The following is a 20922-nucleotide window of genomic DNA, read 5'->3' as shown; positions in this document are numbered from 1 at the left end:
GTTTTCCCTTGCCTTAAGGTGACAAATACAGTATCATTGTAAATGTGATCTCTGGACAAATAAATTACAATACTACAAACTGAGCTGACGAAGGGCATGGGATACCTCCTAATATCGTGTTCGACCTCATTTTGCCCGGCGCAATGCAGCAACTTGGCGTGGCATGGACTCAATAAGTCACTGACAGTTAAACAGGCTGGTCAGAAACAGTCTGAAGAACTTGTAAGGATATTTCAGGGTCAGTTGTGCTGACCGGCCGCGGTGGCCGTGCGGTTCTGGCGCTGCAGTCCGGAACCGCGAGGCTGCTACGGTCGCAGGTTCGAATCCTGCCTCGGGCATGGGTGTGTGTGATGTCCTTAGGTTAGTTAGGTTTAAGTAGTTCTAAGTTCTAGGGGACTTATGACCTAAGATGTTGAGTCCCATAGTGCTCAGAGCCATTTGAACCATTTTTTGAAGATGTGCTGAGAAACAATGTTAAGAAAAAAAAGTTCACTACATTGAGCCGTTTCCGAGTTAATTAACATTTTACTTACCCAATCAGGTCGTTGTGCGCGCAAATTCAAGTGACCCGACAGATAATCTTAGTGTCAGTTGGTCTCATACGTAGACGTCAGCGCACGAGACTGCACGGCCTTTAGCCTTTAGACTCGATCGTCAGAACCGCCCCATGTCCAATTTTTGTTTCGCTCCCTTGTTCGGTTTTAGGAAACCAAACGAAGAACACTTTTGGCGACACCATCTCCGGCCTGTCGCTTGAAAGTGCGCCCACAGTGACCTGATTGGCTGACTTCAATGCTAATTAACTCGGAAAAGGCGTAACGTATCAAACTATTTTCTTAACAATTATTTCTCAGCTCAGCCTACCCTGCAACACACTTGCAAGCTTTTCAGACTGTTCCTGACCACCCTGTATAATGATAGCAGAGCTCCAAGGAGGCCATAGGGGACTCTTTGCTAGCAGTTTTGTGTGTTCGTTACACTTCATCTCAGATCCATACCACCCCTAAAGCTTGGTGTCTACGGAATATCGCGTACCTTTACTTTCACAGCGTTATTTTCCTCTTAAATCTCTTTATGTTCAAATTATTTCTAATATGTTTCTTTATGTTCAAAGTTAGTTTATTGCATAGTTAACAAGTTTAACTGACGTGTAAGTGAGAAAAGAGCCTTCACTTCGCAGAAAACCTTTTTATGTAAAGGTGAATTGCTTCTCTGAAATTATCATAAGGCTGTAAAAAGATTTACTATATATGATCACGATTGCACTAAAATGAAGAAAAAAACAGTTCGTAAACGAAGCAACAAATACCTATTCTTGTAGCTATGAAGGAAAGTAACAATTGCATTTGGTCTCTGATTACTGAAACCAGGAGGCGAACACATATTTACTAACATTAAGGTAAGAAACACTCATAAATCGTTGCTATTCGCAAAAAGAAAATTAAATTTTTGACTTTGTTAAATCGGACGAGTGATACTGATTGGCAATTATTTGTACAGTTTCATAAAATATCTGTTTATCTGTGACAGGAAAGGCTGTTGCTGCTTGTAACGTACGCACTTCTAAGACATTTCGCTGTTCCGTTCTGTTTTGTTGGATGCAATGTAGTGACATATTTTTCGTTACAGATTCGTAGCTCCTCAGAATTTTCGAAACTTGTCGCATATCTGTGCTTCGAAATATTGATAACACTCTTTCTAAGAAGTAGCGGAAGTGTCATATAGTTATACATGACGAATGACTACGGCGGTGTAGTAGTATACGTACGTTGATCTCTGTGCTACGTGAATGCAGTTGGAAAGAGATTCACTTGTCTATGGTCAAATCGTTAACTCGTCCTCAACTTCAGTAGCACTGGAGAAAACCACATGACGGGCACTGTTTGGAACCTTCGATTCACCTTTCAGGTAACGGTGTCTGTTGACATTTCAAACGTACGACCAAAGTTTATCATTAAAAGCTGAACTACAGTACTTACAGAAATTACGTAAGCGTGTACGGTCTATGTGAAAATTTTCTGTGTTCGTACTACGAAGGAGTCATTTCCGTGTATAACGAGTACGTAAGGTATCATAACGACATTTCATTTTTTTAAACAATGAGTGCCGTGGTTTTCGTATAGTCAATGTATCTAATCACCAAAATGATAGTGCACGACCGAACACACCACATGGCAACAGGAGAACAAATAATAATTGATCTCCATGAAGCAGTCACTGCGTGAATACGATTCTGTGCAAAGGCACCTGCAATGGAGGACATGCTTTTGAAGCGCATAGATGCAATCAAGAAGTGACAATAAAAAGTAACGGATACATTAAAGCATTTTTGTCACTTGAAGGAACAGTCACGGCCCAGAAAGTCTGCAGAGGTTATTATACACAGGGTTTGGTTTCCTCAGTTCTCTTAAATCACTTCAGGCAAATGATGGAATGGTTCTGTCAGCAAGACCACGGTCATCCTTGTGCACATGTTCTAGTGCTGTATCGTTAATAACCTTCCTGTTGGTTGGACGCACAACTGTTTCCTTCTTCTTTTTTTTTTTTTTTTTTTTAAGCAGCATGTCTTCATGTACTTAAGGCAGTTTCATTAGACTGTCCGACTGACATGAAAAACCCTAGGAACCTAATAGAATGTTGTGAAAAGGGGGTGCGCGGCTAAGAGATGACGATTGGTCCTATCCGGACAGACTTAATGTGAGACTGCTTCAGTGTAACACATTCGCCAACATTTGTTTCTGATATTCGTCAATGACAAAGAACAGCACAAAAAATATTTCAGAAATGTTTCTTGGGCATGTAATTTATGCACCAGCATCAAGGGCAACGAACAATACTGGCATTCTAAGATACCATGAACACTATAGCACGGAAACATCTGAGCATACGGTAGTAGCAAGTGGTGACTTTAACCTGCCCAGTAGCGACTGGGAAAACTATGCATACATTATTGGTAGTAAAGACAAAACAGTATTGCTAAGTAATACTGAATACATTGCCAAACAAGGGCAACACGTGACAGAAATATTTTAGTCCTCCTGGTCACAAACAGGTTGGATGTTTCGAAAGTGTTACAAGTAAGATTGGAATTAGTTACCTTCTTGGTATTACAGTAACGAAGGCATAAATGTCATCAAGTGATCTGGAAAAGTATTTCTGTTTACTCGAAGTGATATACAGTCGCTAACAACCTATCTAAAAGGTGAACTGATCAAATTCAGATCCGTATACGTAATAAAATTGCGGTTAAAGCTGAAAAACGGTATAAGTCGTGGTACCAAGTAAATTAACAAAGACCTATCTTGGTTTAATACCACCATGTGGACAATGTTCCGGAAACTACAGTCTCGCTTCGAAAGATATTTCAGGTAAGCTGATAGGGAAAACATAATGGGAACTCTTGCATGCGTAAGAATGGTCACAGGCGAAGCCTACAGTTATTTCCACAGTTAAATAGTGGTGGAAAATCTGACAGGAAATCTTAAGAAGGTTTGGTTGTATGTAAACCTTTCATTTAATCTATCGTGGGTTCGTCTGCTGATGAAACTAAAGACAGCAGGAAGAAAGCAGATATGCGAAATTCCACATTTGAAAATGTATTTACACATGGCAGTGATATTGCGCCAATGTTTCACTGCCACACAGACTCCCGAATATAAGACATATACAAAGAATCTCTGGTATTGAAAAACAGTTAACAGTACTCAACGCTGACGCGGCACCAGATCCAGTTGAAATTTTTAAACTTAATACGCTGCGGAATTATCCCATTTCCTCTTGCGCAGAGAAGAATGGTGCATGACTTGAAAAGAGAGCAGGTCACTCCTCTGTTCATTAAAAGTAAAATAATGGCTTCACATAATTACATACCGATAATGCAGATGTCCATCTGCTGCAGTATCCTAGAAATTATTCTAATCTCAGCATTTATGGCGTTCATGCTGGAAAAGGAGCTTCTCTCAAGTAATGAACACGGTCTTATTCATACATGAAATCTTGCAAAGAGTAGATGCAGGTGAACAAATAGATTCCGTTTTGCTAGATTTCTGAAAGACGTTCCACACTGTGTCATATTTTACACCATAATCCAAGATAGGATCATACGGGGTATCGTCGCAGACGTGCAATTGACTCGACGAATGTTTGACTAATTCGTAAGACACTGACGCGATAAAAATCATGGGATACCTTCTAATATTGTGTCGGATCTCTTTTTGCTCGACGTAATGCAGCAACTCGACGTCGCGTGGACTCAACAAGTCGTTGGAAGTCCCCTGCAGAAGTACTGAGCCCTACTGCCATATTTCCGGTGCAGGATTTTGTGAACGAACTGACCTCTCGACTATGTCCCATAAACGTACGATGGGATCCATGACAGACGATCTAGGTGGCCAAACCATTCACTCGAATTGTCCAGAATGTTCTTCAAACCCATCACGAACAACTGTGGCCCGTGACATGGTGGATTGTCATCCACAAACATTCCAGCGTTATCTGGGAACATGAAGTCCGTGAATGGCTGCAAATGGTCTCCAAGTAGCCGAACATCCAGAGGACCCAGTCCATTCCATGTAAATACACCCAAAGCACTATGGAGCCACCTCCAACTCGACAGTGCCTTGTTAACAACCTGAGTCCATGGCATCGTGGGGTCCGAGCCACACTCGAACGCTACCATCAGCTCTTACCAATTGAAATCGGGACTCATTTGACCAGGACACGGTTGTCCGTCGTAGGGGCCAAGCGACATGGTAACGAACCCAGGAGAGGCGTTGCAGGCGATGTCATGCTGTTAGCAAAGGCACCTACGTCGGTCGTCTGCTTCTATCCTATTAACGCCAAATTTCGCCGGACTGCCCTAACGGATACGTTCGTCGTACGTCCCACATTATTTCTGCTCTTATTTCACACGGTGTTGCTTGCCTGTTAACACTGATAACTCTACACAAACGCCGCTGCTCTCGGTAGCTAAGTGAGGGCCGTCGGTGACTGTGTTGTCGGTGGCGAGAGGTAATGCCTAAAATTTTGTGTTCTCGGCACACTCTTGACACTGTGGAACTCTATATATTGAATTCCCTAACGATTTCCAAAATGAAATGTCCCTTGCGTCTACCTCCAACCACCATTCCGCGTTCAAAATCTGTTATTCCCGTGACGTAGCGGTACTGGCGTCGGAAACCTTTTCACGTGAATCGGTTGAGTACAAATGACAGTTTCGTCAATGCTCTGCCTTTTTGTACTATGTGTACGCGATGCTAGTGCCATCTGTTTTTGTGCACATCGCTATCCCATGACTTTTGTCATCTCAGTGCACGTTATACTACACGGCGGATATTCAACTGAAACGGAAGTAAAACATGTGGTGTGCCCTAAGAAAGTGCGCCGGCCGGGGTGGCTGAGCGGTTCTAGGCGCTACAGTCTGGAACCGCACGACCGCTACGGTCGCAGGTTCGAATCCTACGTCGGGCATGGATGTGTGTGATGTCCTTAGGTTAGTTAGGTTTAAGTAGTTCTAAGTTCTAGGGGACTGATGACCTCAGAAGTTAAGTCCCATAGTGCTCAAACAATGGTTCAAATGGCTCTGAGCACTATGGGACTTAACATCTGAGGTCATCAGTCCCCTATAACTTAGAACTACTTAAGCCTAACTAACCTAAGGACATCACACACAGCCATGCCCGAGGCAGGATTCGAACCTGCGACCGCAGCGGTCGCGCGGTTCCAGACTGAAGCGCCTAGAACCGCTCGGCCACATAGTGCTCAGAGCCATTTGAACCCTAAGAAAGTGTAATAAGACTCTAAATTTCTCAGTACAGACCTAAAGCTTCGTGTACTCAGTATATTCAGTAGCGACTGGCCACCGCGTCATCCCTTCACACTGGTGTATAGAGGGACGTGGGATCAGCACACCACTCTCCAGGTCGTTGGCAGCCTCTTAGACGTTGGAGCCGCTACTTCTCACTCAAGTAGCTCCTCAGTTGCCATCTCGAGGCTGAGTGCACCCCATCCCAGCCCCAGACCGAGAAAAAAATCCCTGTAATACCGCGAAGCGTGCCGGGATCCTCTGGATAGCAATCAGACAAGGTGACCACAGAGCTATGGAGGCGGTCTCAACATACATACATTACTTATAAGATGTGGTTTAATCACTATTTAATTGTTCGCAGCTCTCTTTAAATATCGATAAGTCTGAGATAATGACTATAAGAAACAGGAGTATCCCACACTAGTCGATTATGTCAAATCTTATCAGTATTTAGGAGTAGTGCTGGAAGTAACATCAAATAGAACGAACACGTAAAATAAGTATTGGGCAAGGCATATTGAAGAGTGAAATGAACTGAGAGGCTTCTGTGAAAATACAGTGCTTTCTTAAAAGAAAACGCATACTAGACGCTACTGCGATCAATTCTAAAGTAGTGTTCCAGCGTTTGGGTTCCTTTTAAGCAGCGCTGTTGGGTAAATTAAGAGAAATGTTTATTCGAAGAAGTCTGTGCTATCAGCTTACTCTCATCACCCTGTATCTCGAGTAGAGCTGATGAAAGATAAGAATGATTTAGGCACCAACGCAGCTATGTAGTTCGTCGTTTTCCCCTCCATCAATAGATCGTTGGAAGAGGACAAAAACACACTAACATTAGTGCGAAATGTATTGTATAATGGCTTACGAAGTATATGTGCAGATCCAGACGTGTAAAATGGCTTACGGCTTATAGCTTTATGTTATGCATATTCTGCATATTTGTACTGCCATAGCTGCTGATACTTTAAGGTGCAAGTTAATCACCAATGTCTGCGATTTGACGTTTTGACGCCTTGCTGTCACATTATCGCAAAATAATTGTGTGAAGCTTTATTCGCTTTTTAAATCTTTAGGCTTTACCTCTTGAACTTCATACGTGCAACACCTTGAACCAAGGCGATTTTTCTTTTATAATGAAAATACTGTCCACTGTTAACGGGATTGAGCAAAAAATTGTTATCGCATTCCGATTAAACTGTGATAGCCAGTGCTACTACATGTATGTGTATATTAATCTTTGAAGTTAATTCTTCATGGTTAAGTATCTTGCGTTTTGTCATACCACAATGTTAGTCTTATGTTCCAATTTCTGGGCTTGCCAGGAAAAGCAAAGTAGTCTCTCAATTTTCAGTCAACATGCACTTGTGTTGTAGTTCCTTATTCGCAGAGCAGTAACCAGGTAATTGTTCTGCAAGATTCAGTTTTAACAGTGTTTTCATACAAACAAACAAAACAACAGAGATACCTCCAGTTTTCGTAGCCGTATTCAAAGTTTTCTTATGCCAGAGTTAGTGGATACACAGAACTTTACACAATTTCTGTATAATACGAGGAAGTCTTTTCTGAAAGTATTTGTAACCATGTATGGAAGTGAAACATGGACGATAAACAGTTTACACAAGAAGCGAATAGAAGCTCTCGAAATGTGGGCTACAGAGGACTGCTGAAGGTTAGATGGGTAGATCACGTAACTAATGAGGAGATACTTAATAGCCGGTCGCTGTGGCCGAGCGGTTCTAGGCGCTTCAGTCCGGAATCGCGCTGCTGCTACGGTCGCAGGTTCAAATCCTGCCTCGGGCATGGATGTGTGTGATGTCCTTAGGTTAGTTAGGTTTAAGTAGTTCTAAGTCTATGGGACTGATGACCTCAGATGTTAAGTCCCATAGTGCTTAGAGCCATTTGAACCATTTGAAGATACTGAATAGAATTGGGGAGAAGAAGAATATGTGGCGCAACATGACTACAAAAGGGATCAAGGGATTACTAATTTAGTATTGGAGGGAAGCGTAGAGAGTAAAAATCGTAGAGGCAGACAAAGAGATGAATACACTAAGCAGATTCAGAAGAATGTAGGTTGCAGTAGTTACTCGGAGATGAAGAGGCTTGCACAGGATACAGTAGCATGGAGAGATGCATCAAACCAGCCTTTGGACTGAAGACCAGAACAACAACATATGTAGGATTATTCTCTGTTGTCAAATGGAGTATGTACTCGTATGCTGTTTATATTCTCTAGTATTCTCTGTTGCCAAAGGAAGTGTTTATGCTGTTTACATTCTCTAATGAATAACGGATTAAACAAAAATAGCAGTATTTTCAATAATCGACAGCAAGACATTTTGCTGGTAAGAGCAAATTTTTCAAAAATCTGCTGCGGAGTATGCTTTAGCACAAAATTTATTTACTGTGATAACTTCTGACACCAATAATGCACGTCTTAGTTGTTATTTTAAAATTTCACTTTTGTAACATCAGGTACACTATTTTCTTGTCTTAGTACACTTTGAAACTGTAAAAACATAATTTATCATTTCAGAACCTACTGGCTCTCAACCCAAAGATTTCTCCACACGCCACCGTGGTGCCAACGGTAGTGACGAAGAAAAACAAACTGAAGTGGAAGAGAAATGCCAATAAATCATGTGAGGTAAGTAGCTGTACCTAACACAGATTGCGAAACATAGATTATAAAGAGTACGCTTGCGACGTTCCTTCTCGGCCTCTCGTCAAGGGGAAATCGCCAAGGAGCGACAGCTCCCTTCTTCCGTGCGGTCATGGCATTGAGCCTCGTATGCGGTTTCAACACACGAAGTTAGAGATTAGAGAGACGATGCTGTCGTCTTCGGCGGTGATTACTGACTGAGCGGCACTGCGCTCAGACGGAAGTAATCGAGCTGATGCGTTGGCGTATGGGAACTCTTCTGAGCGCTTATACGCCACCGTCTCCCATCCGTCGCTGCTTCTGGTATCAACCTTGTTTACTTGTGGTTTCGTCGCGAGATACCAATCTTGCCGTGGAACTTAGCTCTTCGGACAACACTACATCTAGTATAGAAGGCAACTGAAAAAAATACGCAATGAGACGAACAGATATTACATTTTAATTCAAAGACAATAACCATACTGAAGTCACTGCGATTGACGATGGTCTCTGGACCTTACAAAGAGGTGGTACATGGTTCTTAGTAGTGTAAGAACCTGGCCTATTCCGGGCCGCTATGCGTCAGGGTGGGTGGGAGAAATGATCAGGGAGAGGCCAGATTCACGCTGGGGTGTCTTCATTCAAGTAGCCTCATACAGTACTCCGGCCAGCCATCTACATCTACAACATCCACATTTATACTCCGCAATGGTGTGTGGCGGAGGGCACTTTACGTGCCACTGTCATTACCTACCTTTCCTGTTCCAGTCGCGTATGGTTCGCGGGAAGAACGACTGCCGGAAAGCCTCCGTGCGCGCTCGAATCTCTCTAATTTTACATTCGTGATCTCCTCTGGAGGTATAAGTGGGGGGAAGCAATATATTCGATACCTTGTCCAGAAACGCACCCTCTCGAAACCTGGACAGCAAGCTACACCGCGATGCAGAGCGCCTTTCTTGCAGAGTCTGCCACTTGAGTTTACTAAACATCTCCGTAACGCTATCACGGTTACCAAATAACCCTGTGACGAAACGTGCCGCTCTTCTTTGGATCTTCTCTATCTCCTCTGTCAACCCGACCCGGTACAGATCTTACACTGATGAGCAATACTCAAGTATAGGTCGAACGAGTGTTTTGTAAGCCATCTCATTTGTTGATGGACTACATTTTCTAAGGACTCTCCCAATAAATCTCAACCTGGCACCTGCCTTACCAACAATTAATTTTATATGATCATTCCACTTCAAATCGTACCGCATGCATACTCCCAGATATTTTACAGAAGTAACTGCTAACAGTATTTGTTCCGCTATCATATAATCATACAATAAAGGATCCTTCTTTCTATGTATTCGCAATACATTACATTTGTCTATGTTAAGGGCCAGTTGCCACTCCCTGCACCAAGTGCTTATCTGCTGCAGATCTGCCTGCATTTCGCTGCAATTTTCTCATGCTGCAACTTCTCTGTATACTACAGCATCATCCGCGAAAAGCCGCATGGAACTTCCGACACTATATACTAGGTCATTTACATATATTGTGAAAAGCAACGGTCCCATAACACTCCCCTGTGCACGCCAGAGGTTACTTTAACGTCTCTAGACGTCTCTCGATTGAGAACAACAGGCTGTGTTCTGTTTGCTAAAAACTCTTCAATCCAGCCACACAGATGGTCTGATATTCCGTAGGCTCTTACTTTGTTTACCAGGCGACAGTGCGGAACTGTATCGAACGCCTTCCGGAAGTCAAGGAAAATAGCATCTACTTGGGAGCCTGTATCTAATATTTTCTGGGTCTCCTGAACAAATAAAGCGAGTTGGATCTGACACGATCGCTGTTTCCGGGATCCATATTGATTCCTACAGAGTAGATTCTGGGATTCCAGAAATGACATGATACGCGAGCAAAAAACATGTTCTAAAATTCTACAACAGATCAATGTCAGAGATATAGGTCTATAGTTTTGCGCATCTGCTCGACGACCCTTCTTGAAGACTGGGACTACCTGTGCTCTTTTCTAATCATTTGGAACCTTCCGTTCCTCTAGAGACTTGCGGTACTCGGCTGTTAGAAGGGGGGCAGCACCGTGTGTGTGTGTATGTGTGTGTATGTGTGTGTGTGTGTGTGTGTGTGTGTGAATGCAGCCGACTGCTAAATGGGCCTGTGATGCCCGTTGACCTGGGTGGCGGCCGGCAGCTACCGTGGTGCCGTGTGTATACACCAGCTGTGAAGAACAAGCGCGGCCACCCAGATCCTCCAAAGCGTGTACTCGTGATTCTCATGTCGAGCGATTGGGTTTGACCTTACTTGTTTGATGCCGGGCGGCAGTGCCCCAGTCATTCCCAACGTACTACCAGGACGATGGCCGAAGACGTCTACGCTGCAAGGGCGTTGGCGACTGGCCGCAAACCAGCTCTGCGCAACGGTAACATTGCCCAAGTCCCACGCTGTAGAACCACATGCAGCCGTCCCAGCTCGGATATGGCGAGCGTCGTGCTGGAACTTGACGAGTTAATCAGGGGGCAGGCAGCCAGCAGATCATCGTCACCGAGGATTAGCCGTGTTTTGTTTGAAACACAAATGGCCATTACTCTCTCTAACTCAAAAGCCTTTAATTCTCTTTGGTTCAAGATGCAGACAGAATGGTGGCACGAATAAATACCTTGAGCCCCTACGCTCGATTATTTATACCCTTATAGCTATGCTTCTTATGTAGTTCTACTGGCGGGGGAGAGGGGGGGAGGAGGGGGGATGAATGGGTTTTCACGTGTTTGTGCTGCTGTCAGCCTTTTCTAGTTCGCTCTGCACCGAGCACGGGTTGCCAGGTCTAGTTAAACTTGCGATGTGTGAGTTTGTGCGTAACACACAAGTGTAATATTACTTCACTGATGAGACCTGAGTTTCTCCTGGCGTATACAACTTTCAAATAACTTCCGGGAGTTCAGCCAGGTAACACTTTCAGCGACCGCCGTTATTTCGGCGGGAGAACACCCCGCCATTTTCAAGGCAAACTGCAACGGACAGGCGGCGTATATGCAAATTTAAAACTTCGGTTCTCGGACTGAAGCAGGAAAGATAACACACACACTAGTGCCACCAATGATGACCAAAGTCAGAGCTGTCGATAGTGAGACTATGAATTCGCAGGTGAGGTAGCATTGACTCTATCAGGACCGTGGAGGACCGATGTACTGAGCATAAACGGCACACACGATTACAGCAGCCAAGTAGATCTGCTATTGCCGAACATTGCTTGGATACTGGTCACCCCATGTTATATAATAACACCGAGATATTGACATGCACGTCCAGCTATTGGGACAGTGTTATTAGGGAGGCAGTTGAGATTAAATTAGCGAGCAACCTCGTTAACAGGGATGGAGGTTTCTGTTTAAACTCTGTTTGGAATCCGGCTCTCTCCCTTGTCAAAATACAGAGGGACAGAGTCAATGCTACCTAACCTGCGAATTCATAGTCTCACTATCGACAACTCTGACTTTGGTCATCTTTGGTGGCACTAGTGTTCAGTGTGTGTGTTATCTTTCCTGCTTCAGTCCGAGAACCAAGGTTTTACATTTGCATGTACGCCGCCTGTCCTTTACAGTTTGCCTTGAAAATGGCGGGGTGTTCTCCCGCCGAAATATCGACAGTCGCTGAAAGTGTTACCTGGCTGAATTCCCGGAAGTTATTTGAAAACACTTCACTGATGCTCACCCTGAGTTACGGCGTTAGCAGTTCTATGCGCCTCGGCCGTGACCGGTGTCGCAAATCCCGTCTGGACAGAGTGTTTTGAAGCAATGGCAACAATACTGTCAATGACTTACTCCATTAGCAACGTCGGCCGAGCCGGCCTCTACTGCCTGCTCGCGACTGCAAAAACCTTAAAAAATTTATAGTACGGGCGCTGACCTTCTTCTTGGTGCAGTAGGCCTTCCCTCTTTCGAAACATTGGTTCATAATCTTCCAAGACGAGCCTTCCCTTAAATGTACTCTTAACCAACGGAATACCGTCTCGTGCAGATGACAATACCCGGCTTTTATCATGATCTGTTTCACATGGGCTTCTTCCTTATGCACTAGTACATGAGCTTGCTCTTAAAGTGCAGTTTCCAGAACATTAATAATATACAATCCTTAATCTAATTTTTATACTACTTAAATATGGTAGTTTTGCTTCCATCAGCTGTTGCTTCGGCCCATTCGTGCTAACGACTTAATTTCAACTGTGCCGGTGGATCTGTAGACCGTAAACGTCTGTGTTTATTCCAGTAATTAACTATGCAGATACCTAGCACAAACACGCCACAACTGGTACCTGAAATACTTGCCGATATAATGTTGTGTTGGCGATTTCTTTCAAAATTTAGGACATCTGCTCCATTAAAATTTTCTCGTGCTGTGAATCGATAAATTTGTCTAAAGAATGCATAATTTCAGGGTTGAGGATGGCATTAAGGTAAGTTACATTTTGGGTAGGTAATACCCTTGGTGACCCTCCTGGCCAATAAAACGCATTCCGCCTCAGTGCCATATAACAGTCAGTATAGCCAGAAGACGAAACTCGTTCCCAGCGATCTCACATAATGTTAATGACAACATCGTTTCCTTGCAACTCTAATTTCAACCCCTCAGGTGTCCCTTTTTCATAGCAGTTTGTCAACGTACACTACTGGCCATTAAAATTGCTACACCACGAAGATGACGTGCTACAGACGCGAAATTTAACCGACAGGAAGAAGATGCTGTGATATGCAAATGATTAGCTTTTCAGAGCATTCACAAAAGGTTGGCGTCGGTGGCGACAGAGCATTCACAAAAGGTTGGCGTCGGTGGCGACACCTACAACGTGCTGACATAAGGAAAGTTTCCAACCGATTTCTCATACACAAACAGCAGCTGACCGGCGTTGCCTGGTGAAACGTTGTTGTGATACCTCGTGCAAGGAGGAGAAATGCGTACCATCACGTTTCCGACTTTGATAAAGGTCGGATTGTAGCCTATCACGATTGCGGTTTATGGTATCGCGACATTGCTGCTCGCGTTGGTCGTGATCCAATGACTGTTAGCAGAATATGGAATCGGTGGGTTCAGGAGGGTAATACGGAACGCCTTGCTGGATCCCAACGGCCTGGTATCACTAGCAGTCGAGATGACAGGCATCTTATCCGCATGGCTGTAACGGATCGTGCAGCCACGTCTCGATCGCTGAGTCAGCAGATGTGGACGTTTGCAAGACGACAACCATTTGCACGAACAGTTCGACGACGTTTGCAGTAGCGTGGACTATCAGCTCGGAGAGCATGGCTGCGGTTACCCTTGACGCTGCATCACAGGCAGGAGCGCCTGCGATGGTGTACTCAACGACGAACCTAGGTGCACGAATGGCAAAACGTCATTTTTTCGGATGAATCCAGGTTCTGTTTACAGCATCATGATGGTCGCATCCGTGTTTGGCGACATCGCGGTGAACGCACGTTGGAAGCGTGTATTCGTCATCGCCATACTGGCGTATCACCTGACGTGATGGTATGGGGTGCCATTGGTTACACGTCTCGGTCACCTCTTGTTCGCATTGACGGCACTTTGAACAGTGGACGTTACATTTCAGATGCGTTACGACCCGTGGCTCTACCCTTGATTCGATCCCTGCGAAACCCTACATTTCAGTGGGATAATGCACGACCGCATGTTGTAGGTCCTGTCCGGGACTTTCTGGACACAGAAAATGTTCGACTGCTGTCCTGGCCAGCACATTTTCCAGATCTCTCATCAATTGAAAACGTCTGGTCAATGGTGGCCGAGCAACTGGCTCTTCACAATACGCCAGTCACTACTCTTGATGAACTGTGGTATCGTGTTGAAGCTGCATGGGCAGCTGTACCTGTACACCCCATCCAAGCTCTGTTTGACTCAATGCCCAGTTGTATCTAGGCCGTTATTACGGCCAGAGGTGGTTGTTCTGGGTACTGATTTCTCAGGATCTATGCACCCAAATAGCGTGAAAATGTAATCACATGTCACTTCTAGTGTAATATATTTGTCCAATGAATACCCGTTTATCATCAGCATTTCTTCTTGGTGTAGCAGTTTTAATGGCCAGTAGTGTAGTCCCTAATGAGAAGACCTAGTACAGCCAGTTCATCACAGAATATAAATATGCAGGATGTTGTGACTTGGCAAGACAGCCAAGCCACTATGAGAGGAAGCCGAAAGGCACGCGTTTAAGCTGACGCAGGCTGGCGTGAGGTCTGGAACAGTTAAAGGAATAGAGACTAGCAAAAAAAGTACGTAGCTTCTGGAATACTTAACTTTAATCCATAATTGGTGAACATCGGTCTGACGGTACATGCATCACAAGATAAATAGCAAATGATTATGGCGCCTTGCTAGGTCGTAGCAAATGACGTAGCTGAAGGCTATGCTAACTATCGTCTTCGCTAATGACCATAGAAGTTTTGCGCCCTAAAACCACAAACAAACAAAACTATCGTCTCGGCAAATGAGAGCGTAATTTGTCAGTGAACCATCGCTAGCAAAGTCGGCTGTACAACTGGGGCGAGTGCTAGGAAGTCTCTCTAGACCTACCGTGTGGCGGCGCTCGGTCTGCAATCACTGACAGTGGCGACACGCGGGTCCGACGTATACTACCGGACCGCGGCCGATTTAAAGGCTACCACCTAGCAAGTGTGGTGTCTGGCGGTGACACCACAAAGGAAGTGTCTTTAATATTGAAAAAGAACAAGAGTGAAAGTATACGAAAATAAAAGTAACAACGTCCCAGTGCACCCCGGTCCGCAAACGAGTCGTTTGTAATTGTGAATGTGTGGTTATGAGCGGCCACTGAATTAAGTATCAAATACAGTCCAAGACAAAACAAACCAGTCACCACGAAGGAATTATTCGAACGGGACGGATATCGGTAGATGTAATGAATGTGTACAACAAAAACAAAAAGAGAGAAGAGAAAAAGTAAAATTGGATGATTTGTTCAAGAGAAAGAGCTTCACAAACTGAGCAAAAGTCAATAAGGTGTTGGTCCTCTTCTGGCCCTTATGCAAGCAGTTACTCAATTTCACTTTGATTAGCAGCGTTGTTGGATGGCCTCCTGACGGATATCGCGCCACATTGTGTCCAATTGGCGCGTTAGATGGTCAAAATTCCAAGCTAATTGGAGGACCCTGCCCATAATGCTCCAAACGTTCTCAGTGGGGAGAAACCTCTTTGGCCAAGGTACGGTTTGACAAGCACGAAGACAAGCAGTAGAAACTCTCACCGTGTGCGGGCAGGCATTATCTTGATGAAATGTAAGCCCAGGATGGCTTGCCATCAAGGGCAACAAAACGGGGCGTAGAACATCGTCGACGTGCCGCTGCGCTGTAAGTGTGCCTCGGATGACAACCAAAGGGGACCTGTTGTAAAAATCAATGGCACGGTACACCACCACTCCTGGTTGTCGGACTGTATGACGGACAACAGATAGGTTCGAAACCCACCGCTGTCCGGGACGTCACCAGACACGTCTTCGCTGGTCATCGGAGCTCATTTCGAAGCGGCACTCATCACTGAAGACAACTCCACTCCTCTCAATGAGGTTCCAGGCCGAAGACGTGTCTGGAGACGTCCCGGACCGCAGTAGGATACTTCGTTACTGCAAATGTATTAGAAACTTAAACTTTTCGATTAAGTCCTCATCTAATTGGGTTCAAATTTAACCTATGGTCTACCTTCACAAGAATATAATACCAGTTCTGCACATTAAATGCTACGGTTTACTGTATACTTGTATCTGTTAAAGGATCGTCTTGTAAATGTTGACAAGAGTGTACAGTTCGTTCCTACAGCTCTTCAGTTGTATCAACCGAAGTGGGGGTTGGGGTTGCTTCGGGTTCAAATGGTTCAAATGGCTCTGAGCACTACGGGACTTAACAGCTGTGGTCATCAGTCCCTTAGAACTTAGAACTACTTAAACCTAACTAACCTAAGGACATCACACACATCCATGCCCGAGGCAGGATTCGAACCTGCGACCGTAGCAGTCGCGTGGTTCCGGACTGCGCGCCTAGAACCGCAAGACCACCGCGGCCGGCGTTGCTTCGGGGAAGGGGACCATACAGTGAGGTCATCGGTCTCATAGGATTAGGGACGGACAGGGAAGGAAGTCGGCCGCGCCCTTTGAAAGGAACCATCCCTGCATTTGCCTGGAGCGATTTAGGGAAATCACGGAAAACCTAAATCAGGATGGCCGGACGCGGGATTGAACCGTCGTCCTCCCGAATGCGAGTCCAGTGTTTAACTCAACCGAAGTGCTGTACACCATATTTTAGATGACCCCAGACAGAAAAATCCAAGGATTAATATCAGATGATCCTGAAGGCCAAGGAACAGGCGCTGCTCAACTTATCCATCTTGAACCACGTTAGCACGGTAGATGCCGTCTTCGATAAGCAGAAAAATGTAGGGAGACTTTTGTACCTTGAGAATTGTATTCCTAGGAAGTAATGTGGACAAGGGACTGTCACAACCTGTTCTCGGCTTATTCAATTGTATTTGCTGAGAGACATGACGTTGTATTTTTTGCAGCATTTGTAAACATTTTAAATTTGCTGTTTAACATATTATGGCTATTTTGAAGATATTGTTAATTCTTTGGGAATAACATTTTATAGTGAACAAAATTCCATGTACTTTAAAATTAGTTACGTAACGTGTGGACAGTTACAGCATACTTCGTCGGTCATGCACTATCTTCTACCTTGAAACGGAAGAACGTCTGTTTACGAAATGGAAATTTCTGTTTGTTTTCAATAACCTATATTTTAAAATGTTTTTAATTTGTAACTGGTTCTTAATAATTCTTCGTCTTCATTCGCTTTCACTTAATGATACGCAGTAAATGGTTCAAATGGCTCTGAGCACTATGGGACTTAACATCTGAGGTCATCAGTCGCCTAGAACTTAGAACTACTTAAACCTAACTAACCTAAGGACATCACACACATCCATGCCCGAGGCAGGATTCGAACCTGCGACCGTAGCGGTCACGCTGGTCCAGACTGAAGTGCTTAGAACCGCACGGCCGATACGCAGTAGAGTAACAACGTAACAGAGCGATTATTAAATAGAGTATTGACAAGATTTGTTCAGTTGCAACACTTTTAAAATTCAATAGAATATGTGTTTCTAGGTACATGGCCTTGTTATATCTTGGAACATTTTTTCACTTTTCCAGAGTAATTTTTGTAATTTCAGAAAAAGACCTCAGCGAACGAAAAGTTAATGCTGTCATTTAAGAATGGAATAAGGAAAGGTAAACTTCTGTTACAGAGATGGTTAGAGACGAAAGTCTGAAAAGTGTTCCCAAGGTGCAACACTTCCCTTACTGGTCCACATCATTAATGTACCACATTCCTCAACCAGGGGTCATGAGTGAAATTTGAGGCCAAGTACATGGAGACTAAATCGAAACGTTAATATATAAAATACATGTGTGCTAACCAGGACAATATTTTATCCCGAAGTCAGCGGCAGCCCGTAAATATAGATTTACAATTACCTTGGAGATGGCGCGTTTCCAGACCAACGTTAACTGGAATGTTTTTACTCCTATTATCGCACACTTCCACCCGTGTCAGTCTTGGCTCTCAATTATGAATCATCTTGTGTACACTCTAAGAGAAAAAACGACGCACCACGTAGGAGTTATGCAAATTAGTCGCAAATTCATATTCATACATGCATCGAAACGAAAATGCAACACTGGGAACATTGGCGGCTGATTGGTGAATGTGCGACGTTGCAGTACAGGTTCACTGCGCAGCTGGCAAGGATTGTAAACAGGGGACATATCGATTCCAGGGCATAAAGTCATTGCGAATTTCATTCATTGTACTCAGTTGGACAGTAACTATGCCTCGAAGACAGCCGCTTGAACAATGCACGCAGATGTCAGCATTTGAGACAGAACGTGTAGTTGGCCTCAAAGAAGCCGTTTGGAGTAATCGGCAAATCTCTCGACATTTGAATAGAAGCGATGCTACTATTAGAGGATGTTGGCTGGAATGGGTGAAACCTGGCCGACGGCAGCATTAGGAGGAAAGCAGTCGATCTAGGGACACGACAGGACGCGAGAAACGAGCAGTCGCCACAGAGGCACACATAACCCCCGGTTCGTCGCTGTCGTCGATGCGACGTGCAGCTGGTGCTTCAGTGATCACAAGTGCCATTAACAGATGACTCACAGAAAGAGGTCTGAGCTCAAGGCGCCAATTCCGTGGACTACCAGGACTACCATTGATTTCTGTACCCTAACAAATCCGTTTGCAGTGGTGTTGGGAACAGTATGGCGATGACGAATACACGCTTCTAATGTGCGTTCACAGCGATGTCGCCAAACACGGATGCAACCATCATGATGCTGTAAACAGAACCTGGATTCATGCGAGAAAATGAACTTTTGCCATTCGTGCACCCAGGTTCGTCGTTGAGTAAACCATCGCAGGCGCTCCTGTCTTTGATGCAGCGTCAAGGATAACCGCAGCCATGGTCTCCGAGCTGATAGTCGATGCTGCTGCAAACGTCGTCGAACTGTTCATGCAGATGGTTGTTGTCTTGCAAACGTCCCCATCTGTTGACTCAGGGATCGAGACGTGGCTGCACGATCCGTTACAGCCATGCGGGTAAGATGTCTGTCATCTCGACTGCTAGTGATACGAGGCCGTTGGGATCCAGCACGGCGTACCACCGATTCCATATTCTGTTAACAGTCATTGGATCTCGACCAACGCGACCAGCAATGTCGCGATACGCTAAATCGCAATCGCGATAGGCTACAATCCGACCTTTATCCTTACACGTGGCATCACAACAACATTTCACCAGGCAACGCCGGTCAACTGCTGTTTGTGTATGAGAAATCGGCTGGAAACTTTCCTCATGTCAGCACGTTGTAGGTGTCGCCATCGGCGCCATCCTTGTGTGAATGCTCTGAAAAGCTAATAATTTGCATGTCGCAGCATCTTCTTCGTCTCGGTTAAATTTCGCGTCTGTAGCACGTCATCTTCGTGTTGCAGCAATTTTAATGGCCAGTAGTGTATATGTGTGAAAGTGTTGTACGTTAGAAATTAATTGTTCTGTTTCACGAAAACTGTATTTCACTGGTCCTCTGGATACTTTCTCCTCCACAGGATATACAGGTTCTTCCACCACTCATCCACTTGACTTGAGTGCTGTGTCATTGGTAGGTCTAAGTGCCCTGTGCAGAGGAGCGAGGTACCACACGTAACTCAGGTATCCAACAAGTTTGCGATACTGTGTCCTACTGAATCTGAATAAAGTGAGCCAGTGAGACACACTTCACCTGTTGGGAAGCCTGCTGTGTCTCCTGTTAGGGGGAGGCAAGTGCGAAAGAGTAGGGATCTGTTAATCCTCGTTAGTTCGAGCTGTCCCTTAGGGAAATGACAGCAAGAGACGGAAGGATAAACATGTACAGTCAGTGTGTATGCCTTGAGACCACATTCAGCAAGTTGAAGAGCCTATTTCGTCTGCCATTGAAGGAACAGGACTCAATCAACTGCAGACTGTGACGCACGTTGGAGACAACGATGCCTGTCGTCATATTTTGATTTTTCCAGTGACTGACAGTGAAGGTTGAGAAGACCAGCCTTGCTCACGAAATTTCAACTAAGCTTACAGTTCGCAGCATTGTCCCCAGAACTGATCGTGACCCCTCGCTCACTGCTTGGGTCAGAGTTTCGAAGGTTCTGTGAAAAGCTAAGCTATGACTACCTAGACTTGCGCCAAAGGATTGGGAATTGCAGGGTGGGTAAATCCCTAAATTAGTAGCAGTGAGGTTATTGAAAAAAATTTAAGTGTATATCAAAATGACAAGCTAATGGGAATTAGGGGTGTATTTCTCGTAGCAGGTAAGAAACTAAAATCCACTAAGAAAAAAATTAAAGTTGCCTGCAAAATCCTTTGAGTAATTTAATGTATCAGCATTTGACATTTGCAATGGCTTATCTCGCGCTTACATTAACCTCTGATCTTGCAATGTAAATCACTTAAATATGTTGCCTAATCAAACGCATTCCCAAAATTTCATTACTCTACATTGATTATTTTTTGATGTCGCGATTTTTTTCCGTCAGTGTAGATAGAGACACGCCAACTGAAAGAGGGTCAAAAAGGTTAAAGAGTGAAGCCTTTAATGACTAGCACAGGAGAATCTCAAAACCCTAAATAAATGCTCGTCATACGTAGAGGCTCACAATGGGACCAAAGTTAGCGTCCAGACACTCCTAAATGATACAGGACCTGAAACTGAGAGTATCAAACCGAAAAAGAAATTATGAACTTCTTACTACTCAAGTTTACTTCCCGCATGACAGCAAAAATTATTGATTTGTAAGGGGCAGCCAAATGAAAAAGAGACGCATGGAAAAAAGTAAAGTATTTATTATTTCAAGAGTTAGCACCA

At 44.4% G+C, this 20922-nt stretch overlaps 1 protein-coding gene across 2 annotated transcripts in view; it reads left to right on the top strand.

Annotated features, from left to right (window-relative positions):
* Positions 1 to 20922, top strand: part of LOC124555242 (dihydropyrimidine dehydrogenase [NADP(+)]) — a 285759-nt gene that overhangs the window by 40211 nt on the left and 224626 nt on the right. For both annotated transcript variants that reach the window (XR_006968528.1, XM_047129102.1), the window contains exon 2: positions 8340 to 8450. Coding sequence is in view for 1 of the 2 variants with exons in the window: in XM_047129102.1 (XP_046985058.1) it covers positions 8340 to 8450 (111 nt within the window). In the remaining variant the exon portion in view is untranslated. The remainder of the gene's footprint in view (positions 1 to 8339; positions 8451 to 20922) is intronic.

Source organism: Schistocerca americana, chromosome X (assembly GCF_021461395.2).
Source record: "Schistocerca americana isolate TAMUIC-IGC-003095 chromosome X, iqSchAmer2.1, whole genome shotgun sequence".
Lineage (NCBI taxonomy): Eukaryota > Metazoa > Arthropoda > Insecta > Orthoptera > Acrididae > Schistocerca > Schistocerca americana.
The sequence above is the reverse complement of the archived record's forward strand: the minus strand, read 5'-3'. Positions and strand labels throughout refer to the sequence as shown.